This window comes from Malus sylvestris, chromosome 7 (assembly GCF_916048215.2).
Source record: "Malus sylvestris chromosome 7, drMalSylv7.2, whole genome shotgun sequence".
Lineage (NCBI taxonomy): Eukaryota > Viridiplantae > Streptophyta > Magnoliopsida > Rosales > Rosaceae > Malus > Malus sylvestris.
The window spans coordinates 26856251-26876937 of record NC_062266.1 but is presented as its reverse complement, the minus strand read 5'-3'; the positions used below and the strand labels follow the sequence as shown (position 1 = coordinate 26876937).

The window sequence follows — 20687 nt, the reverse complement described above, 5'->3', positions numbered from 1 at the left end:
AGTATTTTTAACCAATTGAATCACGATCATCTCCTACAACGTACAATATATAATATTCATGTTACAATTATTAATTAATCAATGAGGATTCCATATTTGATTTTGTGTTTTTCTTCTTGTTTTGGTTATATTTTTATGGTGAAGATTTAGAATTCTAAAATTGGTACTTGGTTGGTCCAAAAGAATTGGTTATTGGTAGTAAAAAAAAAACGACTCCCAAAATTGGTAGTGTTTGAATTTTGACCACTGCACTATCAACAGATAACTGACTAGTGTAAGATTCAGATGATCAAATCCTTGCATTCCAAGTTAGAATGGAAACCACTTTCATTGGTATTTGGTAATATCATAAAAGTTAGATTCAAAATATGGGTCGAAGTTTGAAAGCCATTGTTACCTACCAAATTGAAATTGCACATTCAAAATGATCTGTTTAGAAACGATTATTCAAAAAGTTGTGTTAGTATCAGTCGCTTACGCGTGTATGAATTATTGTAGGTCATTTTATTTATGTGGGACTCGGATGCCTAACAATTGTTGTGAATAGTTGACCACTTTTTTCTTTTAATATACAAAACGACATGAGGAATGAGAGTAGTCGATAGAGCTATGTTTGTTGGCTCGGCCTGAACTAGATTAATCCAATTAAATTGGACTAATGTGATGGTTATATTTTATAAACTTATAATATATTGGGCTTGGACTTATTTGATAACAATTATTGTGTCTAACATGTTCGCTCTCAGAAATTAGCGACCACAATTATAATCTTATCGATCACAACCACAAAATGTAATGATTGAAAACATATTGCCGTAATTTCACGAACGTTTTTCTACAAGTGGGAAACGAGAGATTCAAAAAGCCCTAAAATTTTTTTGCACGTGATCCAATATCCTAGTGAAGAGGATATTCGGCTTTTCTATAGATTCACGAACGCTTTTCTATAAGTGGGAAACGAGAGATTCAAATACGGACGATTGCTACTCTTTGCTAATTTTCACATTCAATGCAATGAGGAAAGCGACATCATGAAGACATGAACCTAAAAAGTCCCCAAAATTCACACATTTCTTAAGCTCAGTATATATGACCTTCAGAAACCCGTGTGTGATGAGAATTTGGTATACATCACAGATATCATATGACTAATATAATTCGACCCGATGCCATCGTGATCGGACTGTCACTACACGAAAACACAGAAATGCTAGACAGGAAGAAGTAGGAAATTCAATCATATTAGTAATTTATACTCAACGACGACACATTTTGCCAAATACAATGACCGTATTCTGTGATTCTAAACCTTCAAATCTGGCTGATCAAACTCACAACAATAGCTATCATACAATAAGTAGGCAATGCATGTTCAAGCAAGAGAAACACTGAATTCTGTAACGGTTCGTTTATTAGTAGAACATTGGAAGGGAATCTTACCACTCGTGAAATCACTTAATATAACAAGGGTAGTGTTATCCACACACCCATTTCTACTTCTCACACACCCCTTTCAATTTCCGGGCGTTAGATCGAATGAATTGAAGACCAATGGCCAACACATAACAAGGGCGTGGGAAAGTAAAAATGGGTGTGTGAATAGAACCATCCTATAACAATTGGAAGTATTATTGATCGTAGCATGATCCAGACCAAGTTGGCGGACTTCGAGCATAGAAGTTTGTTACTGGAGCGGCTTGAACTCCACGTCTGTTTAAGAGACATCTAAAGTATTGTAGCCGAGAAAATGCTGTTGCATAACTATTTCCACGAGATGTTACCCCCCTCCTGCTCCACAAGCGTTCTACAAGGAAAACGAAATGCCATTAAATCAAATTTGACAGTCTTCAAATGATTCAAATCAGATTAAAAAAAATGGTAAGACAGGCATCAAATGAAATCTATGGTGTAACAAATTTCACTACTTACCTGCAGCAGCTGCAGCTCGAGGCCAAATTGTTTGCTGAACATCTGATGTATCAGCTGTCTCCCCCCACATGCATACTTCTCCTCCGATAACAAGCTTTTGCTGAGAAATATCAGTAATTCCTTCAAGTGGTTCAGCATCGTACGTAACATCCCAAGGGACATCTAGATGGTCAAGATACCAAACACCCTGATTGCTGAAAATACATCTGAAACCTTTGGCAACCGCCTTCGGACAAACCCCTGAGCCCAACCTATTGGATTTAGAAGAAAGTGCTTTAAACGGTTAGAGCGTCACTCAATGCCATCACAGAAAATGTGCATGGGGAAGAAAAGCACCAGTTATGCACTACGGTCTTGGGATTGAGCTTCGATGGGAAGGTATTGAAGGTTTCTTCCCTGCGTAGAGAAAATTACATTTGTTACGTGATTCATTACGGTATTGAGAAACAAAAACAAAGAACACTCATTGGATTTTAACCCCTTTATTTATCTACACTAAAGGGAAGGGGGTAGGCTAAGCCTCACAATGGGCTAGCAACAATGTGGTTCAAATTCGCCTTTGGCAAGTACTTACGAGAGAGAAAAAAACACTGGCTTCAAATTTTCCATGCAAGCCAATGCAAAGAAAAAAGAAACAAATTTAAAAGGATGGTAACAAGTCAAGGACATGATTTTGGACATACCAGTTTACTGGGGTCCACTTCTTTGAAATTGCTATTTCTTGTGCTTTAATAACAAAATACTGATATGCATCTTTAGTAGTCATGTTTCGCTCTTCAAGCCTACAGATATAAAGTCCAATAAACATATCAAACACAAATCAAGTATGGCTAAACAAATCATCTGAGGTTGCCATGATGGTTGTAATTAAATCAGTACATGCTCAATAGAAACTTTAGCCAGTTTGAGATTGTGTGACTGTAAGACGAAGTTGTTCGAGTATTTTGTTGTGATTTCAAGTTATCATGGTTTGAAAGGTACAAGAGTTACATGCAAATAGTAATCAATCGTATAAGATCTGAAAGATGATGAATAAAGACAAACAAAGTACGTACCATTGCTTCACATGTTGAGTGGTGTTCCAACAAGCTGCCAATAGTGAAATAACATCAGATGGTATAAACAGATGGAGAGAGGGGGGAGGGGAGAGAGAGAGATTAAGCACATGACATATAATTACAGGGGTGATCAAGGGGAGAAAGGGTGCCGGAAATCATTTCCCAAAATGAAATACCCTAAAGGTGAAATCAATGTAACAGCAAAGAATTTTTTAAAAGCCACAACACTAATGCCCTAACATTGAAAATATATTACCACACAAGTTTGCGTTACAGTTCCTAGAATATTAATCCCTTCTCTCACATATCCATCATATTTTTCAAAAGGCAGAATGTCATCCGCCCACTTACAAGTAACAGTATCTCAATGTAGGTGATATGAACATTTTGTACTCCAAACTCTTGGAAGGATAACAAACATTAATTGTTTCGTTTCTGTTTAATTAAACTTATTATTCCCTTGTATTCATGGATTGTAAAAGAAGAAAGCACTAGTTCACTTCATATTAGTTCTTTGTAAACAACATGATTGCAGAAACTTAGCTTAGAACAAATGTCACTTTTAACTTACTTGTATTAACTTCATCACCGCCCAAGTGGAACAGCTCGAAGGGAAAAATCTTTCTCATATCTGTACAATAGAAATTAAACTTTCATAGGTTTATGCAAGATAAAGGCAAAACTTTCCAAAGTACTTACAGAGAGATAGAGAGAGAGAGAGATGTTATCACGATGTTAACCTGTCAGAATTCCAGAAATCACATCTAAACTTAAGTCCTTCGAAACATCAAGTGGCTCTCTGCAGGAAGGGGAAGGCCAAAGATCAGGATACCCAGTGCCCCTGCACATGAGGATCAAGAACAGGTAGATCTTTCAAGAATAAGTAGTTTTCAACAGATAACCGAAAAGCATAATTCTTCAAGGAGAGTGCAAGGTAGAAAGTTCGAATCTTTTTGCTAATTCTAATTTTAAGTTCCCAGAAAGTGAACACCATGTGGTAAAGCCTAAAGGCAAAAAAATAAATTACCAAAGACAAAAAGCTTCAGATCAGCCAGACAAAGTAGTAAATGAGAGAAAATTTTCTCCATAAGATGAAACTAGATGGCGGTATGAAGTACACACATTATTGTTCTCTCAAAATCATTTTAACCTTTAGCAGAGGGAGTTATTCAAGAATCAAGATTACAGTATGACCTCCATAGGAAAAGGTTTACCCTTTTATACAGAAAAAAATTGACTAAAATATTGAAAGGGAAGTATCTTCTCCCAAAGTTCCTAGAAAGCCATGAGGCAATAATCACTGAAGAAATCAAAGGCAAGTAAGCTAAGGTCCTTTCATTTGGTGAGACCACGCTAATTAACTATCTAATTCTAGATCAGAAAAAATAGCTACTTGACAACAGTTGATATTAAGAAAGGTTTTTACCATGACTCTGCATGACCAGGGACATCTACTTCTGCCATAACATTGATGCCTGCCACAAAACATCGAAAATGATCATGTAAAATATGCAAAATCCTTTTACCCCTTATGCAATATAATGTCCCACAGCCAGGCTATATAAACAAAATGGAATAATGAAGAATGTAAGCTTGTTTTGTGGCCCAGTAAGGAAACAACAATTGTCTGCACACCTCTTGTTTTGGCAAAGCTTCACATTAACATGTCAAAATATGGAAAGAACACAAAATTAGTATATGTAACAATAAGAAAGCAAGAACTGCACATAAGATAAGCATGATAAAGGGTTTCTTTTCTTTTCCTTAAAAGCATTTAGAGTTCAAAAGTTAATGAGGATTGCATAATCTACAGTAAAGAAACCTTACTTGACAATTTCAATTGCATCCTCAACCGTGTAGCGCTCCCATTTTGTGTACGCACCATTCCACAATTTTGGATATGAAGGTACTTCTAGAGGAAAAGACTCTCTATCTATGACGTGCCAATGAAGAACATTCTACTTAATGTAATTCCCAACATCAGTATCACATGTCAAAAAATTAGAGAAGCAGATCGGGATGTAAAACAAATGAAAAATCCTTCCAAGTAGCAAATCTTACAAGTTTAGCATACGACATTGACTGGATCACTTGCTTAATCACTTCAATTGGTAAATAGTGCCTTGATGTATCTGGAAAAGTGTCAACAAGATTGGCACTCAGAAATATTATAGGACAAACTAATTCATGAACTTTGCATAGAAATCCTTCTTTCACGTGAAAAATTGCGGCTTACCAATCAAAAGCCCTCGGTATGCAAACCTTGGACTATCCTTTATGTACCAGGGTGCCTTATTTACTTGTACAGATTTACTCCCATAATCAAAAGTACACAACTGGCTGAATGTCTAGAAAATGGCAGAAGAGAAGAATGAATAAGGAAGAGACCGAACAAGACAAAGCCATGCCTATTTACAAAAAATGAGAGAATTTTTAAGCATCCTATCATGCATACAAATTATCAGACCAGCTATGTCTTCTAGTTTTTCTATAACTCAAGCACTACATATCATATATCGTATCAATTCAAGCAAGTCTTTTCTCAACCACCAGACCTAGCAGAGGAGCATATGACATCATTCTACCATTTCTAAATGGCACAGCTTGAGCACCTATCATGTGGGTGGGTCTCATCGGCTATTCAGGGCTTCAAGTACGGTAATTACACCCATCTAACCATAGAAAAAGCTCCAACGTTATAGGAATGGAAGCTAAGACATGACATTGCTAAGCTGATATAAGGAGACACCAGTGAGAGGAACAAGTTATGGCAATGGATGCATAACTGTTTACTCTTATTGCAGGACAATCAACAGCATCCCCAGTAACATTTACTGGCAGTTACAAACCCAACAAAGGTTCAGCTAAGTGACCCCTCGTGCACCACAGTGCGAAAGAGCATGAGGAGGAAACGTGATTATCATCTGTGCAAATTCTACTTCTATCCTTTAATTGGATGATAATGGATTAGCTTTTCACTACCACTCCCTCGCTTTCCTAATTGGAAGTCATGTTGCAGTCCAGTTCACAGTGAAAGACAACGCTCTTATTTATGTACATGAACATGTCCAATTCACAATGAAAGATAACACTCTTGTTTATGTACTTGAGCGTGTACATGAACATGCCTAATTCATAATGAAATTAGCAAAAAGCACGCATACCTCCAAAGCCCGCAGAGCACCATACACAGTGTTCGCCTGCAACCAAAATGGGAACAAAAATCAACATCCGCGGAGCTGCAGCACAACCATACCATTATTTTGGTATTCAATTAATCTAAAATGTAAGTCATGATTAATTAATTATGATCTTAATGCAACCTATACTCGTCAAAGCCACAGGAAATACTACAGAACTGCAATACACAACGGTCTAACATGGTACAAGAGTTCCAATTCCACGGTTCAAAACCCTAGTCATCTGTTAACCCCATGCAGTGCAGTCAATGCAAGCGGGGACAGCATGTACGTGTTCTGCTTTATATACATTGCTCCCCGTTCAAGCTTAAGCTTTTCGGGACACAGTAATGCAGCATTAACCATTTAATCTTTCAAATGCTCAACAAATTATCATCTTTTTCCGATTCAAATTGCCATCAAACACGAAACAATTGAAAAACCACAACATCCAATCATCAATTTACCTCGATCGTCGCCTCGCCAACAATCGATTTGCCATCATTCTTCACCACAAACAAAGTATAGCTCTCATCCACACCAAGTTGAAGCTGCAAAAAACACAAAACACACAATCAAAACCAAAAACCCACAATCATTTCCCCAAAAACAGAAACAAATTACAAATTTCAGCAAAAACCCAACTCACATCTTCGTCGGCCGATTCAACCACAATTCTCAGCTTACTAATATCATAACTCTGTCTACTTCCCCTCAGTGTATTCAAAGCTAAAACCCCATGATTGTTCTTGAATATAATTTCTCTGTACCGATCAAAACCCAGCTTCAGAATGCCGGAGCCGCCGCCGTTCCCGCCAACAACCAGCGAGAGCGCCGGGTCGACGGAGAGGGTCTTGTTCCCGAAGGTGAACTCGGCCGGCAGCGGCCATAACAACGTCAGAGAGTCGTTGACTTCGCCGGCTGAATTAACCAAAACACAGAGGGAATGGGAGATTATAAACAGGCTCAGGAACAAGGAGGACATGATTTTCGGGGGATTTTCAGAGGAATTGGACTGAGGGTTTTGAGTGTTGGATCAGAACCTTGATGTTTTTGGCAGCGGAAGAGTGGAGTAGTTGGACCATCTGATGATGTTGGGAGGAAAAAACCGAAGTTTGCGAGATTAATGCTATTTATACAATGTTTTTATACTATATTTTTATCACCTACGATTTGCCGTGGGCATCCAGATCATTTGAATTAATCAGATTTTTAAATTTTCATACCACATGGTATGAAAATATGGTACAAAAATATGATATGAATAACATTACTCAGTTGATAGTTGATGGTGAGGATAATTCGGATGATGATTTAATTAAGGTGAAATCTTTGAGGTTAAATTATCTTCCCTCTTTGTTTATACTATGATAGACTATGATAGTGTTTTGTTGGGGAATTATTGTCTCTGTGAGTGCTGTGTTTATGACATAATATCAACGAACTTATTGCCGCGGTTACACTTTTGGTGGCTGCAAAAAATGCAAATAGATGATAACTTTAAATTACCGCTAAAAGTTTCGGAGATTATTATATTTTACAGCACTATAATTTTTTGTTAATTTTCTCTAATTGTGTGGGGAAAGGGGATTCGAATTTGGTTTCTCCTTTCATTTAAGATTTTTTTTTTATTCTCCTTTCCTTTAAGAATTTTTTTTTTATTAATCCTCCCCTTAAAATAATAGGAAAACTAACGAAAATGACTTGAAACTATGAATTTTAACCAAAATGACAAAAAAATGTTGTAAGTGAATAGTATCAAAAGTGACTTTTTAGAGTTAAATGTCCTTAACGTTAAAAGTAAACAGTAACATGAATGTTTCGTTGAGACTTCTCTTAAGAATTGATTCAAAGTTTTTATATGGTATCAGTCGTTTAGGTAATTATACTGGCCCTATTTTTTTTCCTCTCTCGCCCCCTTCCCTCTGCTGCCAACCCTATTTTTTTTTTGTTAATTTTCTCTAATTGTGTGTGGAAAGGGGATTCGAATTTGGATTCTCCTTTCCTTTAAGAATATTTTTTTTTATTAGTCTTCCCTTTAAGAATTGATTTAAAGTTTTTATATGGTATCAGTCGTTTATGTTATTATACTGGTCCTATTTTTTTCCTCACTCAACCCCCTTCCCTCTGCTGCCAGCCCTATTTTTTTTGTTAATTTTCATTGTGTGTGGAAAGGAGATTCGAATTTGGAGTCTCCTTTCCTTTAAGAATATTTTTTTTTATATTCTCCTTTCCTTTAAGAATATTTTTTTATATATTAATCTTCCCTTTAAGAATTGATTTAAAGTTTTTATATGAATCTTGCCTATATTAGTTGGTACAAACTACAAACATGATTAGTTGGTGTGCAGTTGTTAGAGATTTCGAAAAGAGATCATCTCCGGATCTCTTCCACCAAAGCCCACGGATCAAGTGATCTAGACCTTTGAAATTTGATCCAACGGCTAAAATTATTATAACTTTTAAAAGTGCCCTCTGTTTTTAGCCATTTGATCAAATTTCAAATGCCTAGATCACTTGATCAACGGGTTTTGGTGGAAGAGATTTAGAGAGGATCTCTTTCCAAAGATTTCAATAATAAATATAATATATATATATATGTGACGACATGTCCCTAATTTTCTATGTAATTTATCCCTGAGTGTGTAAATTGACATTTCTGCCCTGGTTAGCAATGTGATGTGGATGTAGTATTTAGCGTTTATTTTATTTTCCTAGTAGCGTAATTAAATAGTACTCGTCGTTACGATCGCATGAGCGCAGATTAGACCTGAATCGAACTTGTAACGAAAAATGGTGGAGAAATGAAGAAGATATGAAGCTTTGAAAATTTTCCCAATTTCCGGCGAACCAAACGATGTGGCTCACCGGAGAAGACGAAGAATATTCCGTTAACTTTGACGGAATATTCTAACGGTGTCAAGTAATACCGTTACTATTTAACGGAATATTCCTAACGTCTGTCGGTCTCTGTCAGCTGCATGCCTTGCACATGGGGGGTGCGTGTGGCCGTGGGCTAACCGGCGTGTGAGGGCGTGTCCGGCCTCTGGGCGGCAAGTGCATAACGCATACGGGTTCGTAATTTCGTGTAGATCATTATCGTATATTCAAACCTTTCGTTTGAGCAAAGTATGGGAGATTTACCTAGCCTTTTTTTAATATGTCCTATTTAATTTATTAGTTTAGTTATTTCAAATATAGTGAAAATTATCCCAAGGACACACAAGGTCAAGTAAGGCAAGGAGCCTATGATCCGACCACGTATCAGTGAATAGGCTTTTTGTTTTCATATATATATATATATATATATATATATAAACCTTATAGTTTCCACAAATGCTTTTGAATTGATTTATGCATATCATGCCACTGTTGTTTTTAGATTGATATTACGCCTATTATGCCATGATTAAATATGTTATAAGAAATGTTATATTGCTGTGAAATGCCAAAATAATCGTACGGGATGCACAAGTACGTTTATTATGTTGACTAAAATTATTGAATGGTTATGGCATGTTTATATTTATGCATGTAGTCAACTCATCATTGCTGCACCCTAGTGTTAGTGCTCACCCGAAGCCAGGGCTAGTATTTCACGTGTATATTCACCTTTGTATCGCACGCTTGCCTTGGATTCAAGTAGGTGTCAGTCTTATTGTACAGGTTGCATTAAGCAACTCTGACTCGTAGGTGACCGCAATTATCGCTAGTCTTCACGTGATTGTAGCACTAAAGCGTACTTATATATTACATCAAAGTCTTGTTCAAGTTAGAAACTATCTGCATGAACTCGTGTGCTAGCGTAGACTAATGAGCAACCTATTTTCATTATGCTATTATTGAGATATTGTAGTTTGGAGTATTTCTGGCATCATTGTTATTTACAGTTGTTTTCATACTTATACGCAGTATGATTTTCTGGAAACTATACATGATTTATAGTGAGGGGTTAGGATGTTCGGAAAATAAATATGTTTGATAAACCTTTGTTTTTGTGCCCACTCACCCTTCTGTTTTTCGCCTCTCCAAGTCTTAGATAGCTGAATTCTCTGTGGCATACGAGGAAACTCCGTCAGATTTTGACATATCTAAATAAATGTAGGGTCTTTACCCAGTTGTGTATTAAGCACTTTAATTAGCTTAGACTGCACACTCTTTTGTCATCTAGGCTCTAAATATTTGTACTCTATGGGTTCTACCTAATACTGTGCACTCACTTTATTAGTTAAATAAGTTATAGTTTCAGTTTTAAATTATTCACATTCTTTCATCACTTATAGTTTTGGTTACGTCACCTTCGGGTGACGACGCCTCAACTTCGGTCAGGGTGTGTCATAAATAAATATATATAATGGTGCTGCGTGCGTAGCATGTGTGTGGCAACCTTTATAAAGGTTGTATAATCCACCCTTTTACTCTTGTACCTTTTGAGATTGTTATACTCAAACAGTATGAGTAAAATTAAAAGGATGCAACCAGTCAATATTAATTTCTGAAGTTGGACATGTTTTTTTGGGTCAACATTCTTAATAAAAGTTGTATACCTTCAACCAAAATGAATGGGTGCTTTAATTTCTATAATTATATGTTGTGGCATAATGTTTTACACACAATTAAGTAATTTGTTATCTATACAATTTATTTGCTCTCTCTTATCTTTTCATCATATTTATACAATTTCTTTCTAATTATTTATAAGGAAATACAATTCGGTTTTGCTAATCAAATATTTCATATTTTGTTGTATTCTGGAAGTGATTTGTCAAGAACCCTTTAGCAAACTCATTCGAGTGGGGGCAAATAAAATTTTAAGGAAACGATTCAAGTCGTACCTCAAAGTTATTATTTGAATTATTTTCTACATTTTTACATTTACTCTAACAACAATTATCTTACATCTACCCTCTCTATGTCGATTCTCTCTCTTATCATTGGCAAAACCCCCCTCCATGGCTATCTAGGGTTCTCTCTCTTAATACTAAAGTTTAATGGTATTCCTAATTTACACGTCATGTTATTTGCATTTTTTCTAAGTTGTATCATAAATTAGTGACCATACAATTTAATATATTGACACCCAAATCTCCACTTTACTAGACAAGTTCAAGTTTAAGACTTTATGTCTGAGCATATTTGAGTTTAGCTCAGCTAACAAAAGTGCTTTTTGGTCTGCACATTTCTCGTAACAAAATTATTGAGGAACAAATTATTCAAACTTTTCACTATCAATTAGCGCTTGATGTAATACGAAATAGACAAACTACAAAGCGACTAGTTGTACATAAAATTCAACTACATGGTTCTATGCAAGTGAGGTCACCATTCATCAAAATATAAATTACCCATTAACAAAATTATTTTTATCGACAAAAAAATAAAGATGAAAAACAATATGATATTCTATAACAAAATAAAATATGAGTAATAATGTAATTTTACACATACCAAATATCTTTTTTTTTTCAAATCTAATCTACATGTCATCATAGTATCTCTAATTTAAAAAATTAAAAATAAAAAAACTCACATTCTCTCTCTCTCTCTCACATTTCTCTCAAACTTCTCTCTTCTCTATACATACATACATATATATATATTTTATAAAAATTTTGGGCTCATTTAGAAGTGTTTTAAAATGATTAAAAACGTTTTTAATGAAAATATTAGAATCAGTCTCTAATAAAAATGCAAATGAATATTAAAAAACACTTTAAAAGATTTCTGCAAGAAATACATAACTAATGTTTTTTTTTTTATAAAAACCACCTTAAGACCATCTCCAAACCTGGGCTAAAAGCCAAATTACCCCCCCAAACACTCTCCAACCCATGTTAAAATTTTAGGCTAAATGCCAAATGTTATTTCTGGGCCAAATACCCCCCAACTTTCCCCCCGGGCTAAATGCCAAATGTTTATCGGAATTTAATTTTTTTTAGATTAAAATGTTCATAAAATTAATTTACAATAATCTACATATTTATTTATTTATTTTAAATTGATTTAAGAAAAAAATTAGCCTAAGTTCATTCTTTAATAATTCTGGGCTAAAATTTTAAGGCAGTAGGGTTGGAGCAGAAAAGATGTTTCTAGGCTAAAAGCTAAATTTTCCGGACTAAAAAATTTGGCTTTTAGCCTAAGGGTTGGAGATGGTCTAAGATGTTTGTGAAAACACTTTCTAACCTGGGCTAAAAGCCAAATTACCCCCCCAAACACTCTCCAACCCATGTTAAAATTTTAGGCTAAATGCCAAATGTTATTTCTGGGCCAAATACCCCCCAACTTTCCCCCCGGGCTAAATGCCAAATGTTTATCGGAATTTAATTTTTTTTAGATTAAAATGTTCATAAAATTAATTTACAATAATCTACATATTTATTTATTTATTTTAAATTGATTTAAGAAAAAAATTAGCCTAAGTTCATTCTTTAATAATTCTGGGCTAAAATTTTAAGGCAGTAGGGTTGGAGCAGAAAAGATGTTTCTAGGCTAAAAGCTAAATTTTCCGGACTAAAAAATTTGGCTTTTAGCCTAAGGGTTGGAGATGGTCTAAGATGTTTGTGAAAACACTTTCTTTAAAAGTACTTTCCAAAAAAGACATTGTTAAAATGACATGTTGCCACGCACGCACAGTGGAAAAATAACGTTGGTTTAGATATGCATCAGCAAGTGGGCCAACGAATCCGCACATGTTGCGATCTCTCATTCCCAATTCTCACGAAACCAAACAGCCTACCAACTCTGACTCAGCATACTTCAACTCTGCGAGTTTCTGATCAAGTGCGCCTTCATTGGTTAATCGCTACCTGATAGCCATCCGACGATCCTCAAGCGCAGGTCTACCTGCGCCTCCGCCTCACTAATAACCCAAATCTAGAATCCTATCCAGAATTGGGACCCGCATTGACTATGACCCGAATTCAACGTGAACCAGAATCTCTGGCCCAGACACAGACACAGAGACACCGTCTATTTCTATCGGGTACAGATCCTTTCTGGATCTTTTCTATCAAAGCCCACTTTTCTATCAAAGTTCACAGATCAAGTGATTCGGATTCTTAAAATTTGATTTAACGGTTAAAAAGATAGGTAATTTAAAAATTATAATAATTTTAACAGTTAAATCAAATTTTAAAAATTCGGATTACTTGATCCGTAAGCTTTGATGGAAGAGATCCCCCTTCCATTTCTATCAACCTTTTGACATAACACCTCGTCACCGTCCACGTGGCATCAGATGGCGATCAGAACTTTCAGTTTTCGTAACTCACATACTTTTCCTCTGGCGCTTAACTCTCCGAGTATGCAGACCACAAGGTCCACAACAGAGCTATAATATAAATTCCCGTTTCCCAAAAACCCCTCGGATTCTCATCGAGTTTTCAGTTCCTGCCCCTCGAATGCTCCCCTGCTCCTCCCGCACTCTCTCTCTAACCCAGCCTTCTCTCTCTCCCTCTCTTTCTCTCTCTAACTCACGGTGACCGGGATAATGGTGGATCCTGTGACGCCCTGCTACGACGAGGAGAGCTCGCTGTTGCAGGAGTCGAGCATTGTCGACGGGTCGTGGCGGTTGAACTTCGACGGCTTCGAGGTGTCATCGGAGCACAAGGAGAAGAAGCCTCCGCGCGGAATCCATGACTGCCTTGGGGTTTTAGGTAATTTTCCGCACCTTCTCCGGAATTTTTTTTTATTGTGATTTGTGTTTTTTTTAATTTTATTTTTTACTTTGTATGGTCTGAAATGGGAATATTGCGTTGAGTGTTCTGGTCTCCGAGAATTTTTCGTTTTTGGAAGCTCAGTTTTTTGTTTTTGGTTTATTAAAAAATTCGTATTAATTTTTGTGATGGGAGTTTAGCTTTTGCTTTTCTGTATATGAATATATGATTTCAGATGGAGGGTTCAATTTGCTATGCATAAATTCGTAATCGAAAAGCTCGAAGGAGAGGTGAATTATAAACATTGGGGGGGGGGGGGGGAATGATGGAGTTGAGGACTTTAGAATTTATGGGGTTTACTTGAATTTCAGTATGCTGTCCTTGGTATTGCTAGATCATTGAGACTGACTGTGAGAGTGTAAGTTCACTTATTTATACCTGTTTGTATGTATGTTGTCGATCTTCGGGTAAATAAAGCATTTTCAGATTGTGGTTGGGAGTATTGAGTACTTGCTGCTGACCTGGTTTATGGTTTTATCATCTTTGTGGAGGGCGAACGGGGTTTCATATGTTCCGTTTATGTGGAGGGTGAAAGGGGCAAAGGGATTTATGCAAATGCGTAGACTGTTTGTAGTTATTCTTTATATTAAAACCATATATGCAATTAACATATGAGGTACCATTTTAATTGTTCTGCTTGATGGCCTTAGGGACGGAGGATACTGTGGCGGAGTATTACCAACAACAGGTAGAAATGCTCGAGGGCTTTACTGAAATGGATGCCTTGGCGGAGCGTGGTTTTATTCCTGGAATGTCAAAGGTTTGTATAGCATCATGTTTTCTGTCTTCTTCTCAGTATACTCGAATTACTTAAACTGAAATGTAACGAGTTTTGTTGCAGGAAGAGAAGGAAAAGTTGGCAAAAAGCGAGACTTTTGCCATCAGAATATCCAATATTGCAAACATGGTTCTTTTTGCAGCTAAAGTTTATGCATCTGTCAGAAGTGGTTCATTGGCCATCATCGCATCCACATTGGACTCATTGCTTGATCTTTTGTCCGGCTTCATCTTGTGGTTTACTGCATTCTCCATGCAAACCCCTAGCCCATATCAGTATCCTATTGGGAAGAAAAGAATGCAGCCGTTGGTACGTGTCTGTACTATTCTTGATGATAGCTATAGCCGTAGTTTCAAACTGTATTATGATGTTTTCTGTGTTTAATGTGGCCTTCAAAGTTATACACCACGACCTTTCTTTGTCTTTCTGCTCTTTGTGGGGATATACATTACTGTTATAGTGTTATATAATATCATAGGTTTAATCACCAAAGCATGGTTGCTAGCTTAGTCGTGCAACTTAAATAGTCATGTGGCTCTCCAGTCTAAACCATTAATGAGTTTGGGGTTCACCCATACTGGGCGCCCTCGACTGTTGAGATTGGATACAATTTCTATCTTCTCTTCTCTTTTTCGAGTGAAGATGAAAGTTATCTGTATAACTTGTACATGGTAGTGCTTTTATCCCACTTTTACTAATAGCTAGACAGTTATTCTTAATCCATGTTTAATGTATTCTATCTAAGCACTAACAGCAAAGTTCTAACCATTTCCCATACCTTCTTGATTCATGCTGCCTCATATCGTTGTCTATATGCTTGACCATTGTCTTACTTGTTTCCCATATGGAGTTTTCATTGGCATATCTTGGCCGCTTTGCTTTCTTCCATCAGAGCTTATAATGGTTTCTTTTGTCTTTCTTTGTTTTCTGTAAGTTAGGCTATATTTTCAAGGAGAAATATTTTCATTTTACCTGCCACTCTATAGTGCCTTTGGATATTGTATGTGATGAATTGTTGTCATATGTTAGGACTTAGAAGTTGATCATACATTGTAAGTGTGTGTTTGTGCCAACTAGCAAGTCTAACGGGTTAATCCCTGTTAAGTTCGTTGGGTGGTTTGTCAAAAACCCTACTTGTCGTGTGGCTCAACAAGCACTCTTCCTTAGCTTTACACCAAGCAGGTTCTCTAGGTAGATGGATTGTTTTTCCATAGCTTGGTTTGTTTATCTGCCATTGCTTTAAAGATATGGAGGTAGATGGCTTGTTCTACATATAGCAGTTGATATACTTAGCTTGAATTCTTGTAGGTCATATTTTTTCTCATCTGTTTTTGAGGAGTTGGTGAAATGTCTATCATACTCAAATTTGAAGCTTGGGAAAAAAAAAAAATGCAGGGAATCCTTGTTTTTGCCTCTGTCATGGCAACCCTGGGACTGCAGATCATCCTGGAGTCATTGCGCACACTAGTTTCTGATGTAAGTTATTATGAGCTGTTATTAATCAGATTAAGATATTTGTTCACTTGGAAGCTTGAATAAATGATCTTTTCAATCGATTGTTCAAATAAACACTCTCTTGGCTTTGAAATTTATATGTTTGACTAGGAGCATGAGTTCAGCTTGACCAAGGATCAAGAGCGATGGGTCGTGGGCATTATGCTCTCGGTGACTTTGGTAAAATTCCTTCTGATGCTTTACTGCCGCAGTTTCAAGAACGAAATTGTTAAAGCTTATGCCCAGGATCACTTCTTTGATGTTATAACTAACATCATTGGTCTCGTTGCTGTGCTCCTTGCTAATTATTTTGATGATTGGATGGACCCCGTTGGAGCCATCATTGTAAGTGGCTTCCTGCTCTCTTCATTCGTCTACCCTTCCTTCCCACAAATAACTATAGGGAACTCTATGTTAAGAGTGTCGAAACTTTCAAATTTAGTAGAGGGATGGTAAATCTTATGAAGTACATAGCAGTCAAACGAGATATTAGATGAGAGGTTGTCAAACATTTGTTCACAAATAACCGACATCTCCTGGGTGTTGATTATCATATGATTTGTGTTAAACTCAAATTTCAATTGATGCTATGTCCATTATTTTGCTATTGGGGTTGTGACCTTGGGTTTTTGCAGCTGGCCTTGTACACCATTCGCACATGGTCGTTGACTGTGCTGGAAAATGTGAACTCGCTAGTTGGAAGATCAGCTGCTCCCGAATATCTACAAAAATTGACGTACCTTTGCTGGAACCATCACAAGGCAATACGCCATATCGATACAGTCCGGGCTTACACCTTTGGCTCGCACTACTTCGTCGAGGTTGACATTGTCCTGCCGGCAGACATGCCCTTACAAGAGGCTCATGACATAGGGGAAACGCTGCAGGAGAAGCTTGAGCTCCTGCCTGAAATCGAGCGCGCCTTTGTTCATCTAGATTACGAGTTCAGCCACAAGCCGGAGCACGCACAGTCGCACTCATAAAAGTGAGGATATTTCTATTTGTTGTTGTGTTCAACTTTGTACGCTAGAATCGATCCCGAATCGAAGGCAGTAATAAACTGAAAATATGTAGATGTTTGGTAGGCGTCAAGAACAAGTTGGGATTCTGGTAACACTGGGAAAACATCATTTGTATGGCGGGGTCGCATGCACCTTATAGTGAGACCCAGCAATTTCAAGTTACTGTATATCACTACTTCTTGAGAAACTCGCATGTTTTTCAACCGCCTACAAAAGAATAACTCACTAGTTGACCTCTCTCGTGTTGGAGGTCTTAGGGTGTGTTCAGTGGTGGATTCAGGAAATAATGTTTGGGAGGTAAATAAGGATAGCGCGTAGCGCGCAAATTTTTTTTAACAGAAATGGCATGCATATCGTCTGGTATCGAAGGCCATTCGATCCCAATACAACTTTGATTGGAGAAGGCTCATGGGATGCAGAGACAAATCAGCTGTCTTGTGTTGCATTCTGCTTGCTTTACTACTCGAACATGTTCTCATTTTCTTGTGTCACCGAAGACATGGTAATGGAGATTTCTCCCTTGTTTTCTCGGGCAGGGTGAAAAGTCATCCAAGATTTCGACCGACTCATCATCTTCATAATCTGTTTCTTCTTCCTCAGGTATTGTTGCTTCTTCCTCAGGTATTGTTGGATCGTCTTGTACTTCATCAGAATCTCTACTAATATCCTCATTAGAAACATCATCATGTTTATCAGTTTCTTCCAACTTGGGCATTACTAGTGATTTATCCCTTGATTTTCTCGGGCACAGATCATCCAAGATTTCGACAGATTTATCATCATGGTCTTCATAACCAGTTTCCAAATTCAAGCCTCCATTGCATTCTTTTCCAGCATAAGGATCGTGAGAGCTAGACGTGCCAATTTCCCACTTTTCCTGATCCATAGCTCTAGCTCCTTTGGCATGGCCGCCTTCCCAACAATAAAAATGAAAATAACAAATCATGAAAAACACAATACTCGTGTTGGTGATTGTTCAACAAGAATTACCTTGAGGTTTCCTGCAGTATGGACAATCGGGAAGACAAGTAGCATGGCAGGGGTTCTTTCAGACCTTTCGTCGAAACTTGGTGTGCAGCCAAGGGGTCTCACCAGCAGCTCCAAAAAGGTCGCACCAGCAGCTCCAAGGGGTCTCTAAGGTTGTTTCCATGGCTTCCAAGGGGTCGTGCGACCCCATTGACCTCACTGTGGATCCGCCTCTGGGTGTGTTCATAAGTGCTTTTAAAATAACTGAAAGCGCTTTTGATGAAAGTTATTTTGAAACCAATCTGCAAGTGAATCTTGAAAAAACACTTGAAGTACTTTATGGAAAAAACACTTACGGAAAAAAATACAGAACTGTGTTTTTCTAAAATGCACTTCCAAGTGATTTTCGAACCCAAAAATACTTCCACAAAATTACTTTCAGTTATTTTAAAAACACTTCTAAACGAATCTTTACATAGAATGAGTTTTAGCATGAACTCGCTTTAACCAACTCTAATATACAAGGGCTCTGTTTGGTTGCGTTTGAGCGTATAGATGACGTAGTCCTCTCAGCGGACACACAATTTCCCCCTCTTAAGTTCTAAACACGAGAATTTCTCCTTCCTTGCCTGTGCTTTTGGGCATAGAAGCACGGAACCGGATCCTCTCCAGATTCAAAAGAATTGAGCCTACTCATTAAATGATCCAGGTCATTGAAATTTGATCCAACGGTTACAATAAGTAGATTCTCTAAAAATGATAATAATTATAGCCGTTAGATCAAATTTTAATGGTCCGAATCATTTAATCATTGAACTCAATTTCTTTGAATCCAGAGAGGATCTGGTTCCATAGAAGCACTTTTCAATGAAGCAATTGCCAGAGAAAAACAAATATAAAAAACGCTTAATAAATTTTTTTTTTTTAAATGACCATTATTAACACATAACCAAAGTATCTGAAAACTGGTAAATCAGGCGAGCCCCGATACACAACATGGTGAGCTCTGAGCTGTCCCAACGCCTACACCTGAGTCACGTGGATTCAATCACCTACGCCTCCTCCTCAATCATGCGGTCTTGAACTTATACGTACTCTCGTCCACATTCATCCAAAACCCACACCCTTTCCATTTCTGTATTTTCAATTTTTATTTGGTTATTTTTTAAATATATTATTGGTTGAATCCCCCTATGTTCCATTGATTTAAGAAACTTCGTAATTATTATCACAGCTTAGTACGTCCCCTTCACCCCACCTTTCCACGGGGGAAACAATTGAGTGGTACGATAGCACCATCTCCAACCCTTGGGCTAAAAGCCAAATTTTTTAGCCCGGAAAATTTAGCTTTTAGCCCAGAAACATCTTTTATGCTCCAACCCTTCTACCCTAAAATTTTAGCCCGGAATTATTAAAGAATGAAATTAGCCTAAATTTTTTTCTTAAATCAATTTTTTTTTAAAAAATAAATATGTAGATTATTGTAAATTAATTTTATGAACATTTTAATCTAAAAAAATTTAAATTCCGATAAACATTTCGCATTTAGCCCGGGGGAATTTGGGGGGGGAATTTGGCCCAACTTTAGCATTCCCCTTTTAGCCCAATATTTTAGCTTGGGTTGGGGGGTGTTTGGGGGGAATTTTGGGCTAAATATTTGGCATTTAGCCCAGGGTTGGAGTAGGTCTTACAATATGTGTGCTCATTATTCATAATTTACTTATATCAGTACACGTAAATTTTTTAAGTATTTCAATAATAGTTGACAATTTTAAAGTTTCAAAATAATTTATTGTTTTGTCGTTTTTTTTGTAGATCTTTCTCATCTCTCATAATCACTAACTTTATAATACGCAATTTATTCTTACTATTCGCTAAAATGTAAACTTGTAATTGCCACTGTTATGATGATGGCGAACTTGATCTCAAATTTTTGTGAGACTTAACCCAAAGTCGGTACGATAGATAGTTTTGTCGTTTTCTGTTACATGATCCATCTCCAACCCTATTCTGATACGTTTACCTTGCTTGGAAATTTCCTTTCTGGCGGCAAAAACTTGTCACCCAGTACTGGACGTTTTGGTAAAAGTACATATTTCAAGTACATAAAAAGAATTCAACAAAATAATGTAAATAAAAGGAAATAATAAAAAAATAAAGAATAAGCGGGTGGTGCACGTATCTTAAAATAAACAGAGGAAATATATGCAAATGCCTTTTGTCACCTCATTAATAATTAATTTAACATTTAATTTAACGAAAATTTTTGTTTGACCAAAAAATAAAAAAAATTATATAAAATACCGCTTAAATACCAGTACTTAAAAAAAATTTCTCCAAATTTAAAAGCTGATGATGTCCGCAATCAAATTGACATTTCTTTAATTTTTGTCAAATCAACGCAACGATTTATTTTCTCTTCATTTTAAAATTTTTTTTAATTACTTATTTTCTAAAGCGGCGGCTGATTGAAAGTTCGCGTGTATAGAAGTCATTTAATCTTAACCCCCACAAAATAACGATTAATAAATCTCCCGTTTTTGTTA

At 36.8% G+C, this 20687-nt stretch overlaps 2 protein-coding genes and 1 pseudogene across 2 annotated transcripts; 2 read left to right on the top strand and 1 right to left on the bottom strand.

The window, feature by feature from the left end:
* Window positions 1-1225: 1225 nt before the first annotated feature.
* LOC126629483 (beta-hexosaminidase 1-like) lies at window positions 1226-7283 on the bottom strand. Its single transcript, XM_050299530.1, has 15 exons — window positions 6816-7283; window positions 6634-6717; window positions 6152-6187; window positions 5224-5335; window positions 5049-5119; window positions 4815-4945; window positions 4623-4639; window positions 4414-4462; window positions 3728-3828; window positions 3559-3618; window positions 2985-3018; window positions 2613-2711; window positions 2266-2325; window positions 1930-2180; window positions 1226-1804 (listed from the first exon to the last, which is right to left on the bottom strand). The coding sequence occupies exons 1-15, from the start codon at window positions 7149-7151 to the stop codon at window positions 1629-1631; spliced, it is 1617 nt and encodes a 538-aa protein (XP_050155487.1). The 5' UTR covers window positions 7152-7283; the 3' UTR covers window positions 1226-1628.
* A 6189-nt stretch (window positions 7284-13472) lies between these two features.
* On the top strand, window positions 13473-17362 carry LOC126629452 (metal tolerance protein 11-like). Its single transcript, XM_050299489.1, has 6 exons — window positions 13473-13821; window positions 14532-14641; window positions 14723-14968; window positions 16055-16135; window positions 16265-16498; window positions 16789-17362. The coding sequence occupies exons 1-6, from the start codon at window positions 13656-13658 to the stop codon at window positions 17134-17136; spliced, it is 1185 nt and encodes a 394-aa protein (XP_050155446.1). The 5' UTR covers window positions 13473-13655; the 3' UTR covers window positions 17137-17362.
* Window positions 17363-17461: 99 nt separating this feature from the next.
* LOC126629453 (uncharacterized) lies at window positions 17462-18426 on the top strand (annotated as a pseudogene).
* The last annotated feature ends 2261 nt before the right edge of the window (window positions 18427-20687 follow it).

Bases quoted from the DNA above. Each gene is read 5' to 3' on its own strand.
- LOC126629483 (XM_050299530.1), bottom strand. From the start codon at position 7,151: ATGTCCTCCTTGTTCCTGAGCCTGTTTATAATCTCCCATTCCCTCTGT. The intron at 4,946-5,048 runs GTAAGATTTGCT...TACATTAAGTAG, and splicing joins CAATGTCGTATGCTAAACTT to AATGTTCTTCATTGGCACGT. The intron at 3,829-4,413 runs GTAAAAACCTTT...CCTCATGTGCAG, and splicing joins CCTGGTCATGCAGAGTCATG to GGGCACTGGGTATCCTGATC.
- LOC126629452 (XM_050299489.1), top strand. From the start codon at position 13,656: ATGGTGGATCCTGTGACGCCCTGCTACGACGAGGAGAGCTCGCTGTTG. The intron at 14,642-14,722 runs GTTTGTATAGCA...GTTTTGTTGCAG, and splicing joins TTATTCCTGGAATGTCAAAG to GAAGAGAAGGAAAAGTTGGC. The intron at 14,969-16,054 runs GTACGTGTCTGT...AAAAAAATGCAG, and splicing joins AGAAAAGAATGCAGCCGTTG to GGAATCCTTGTTTTTGCCTC.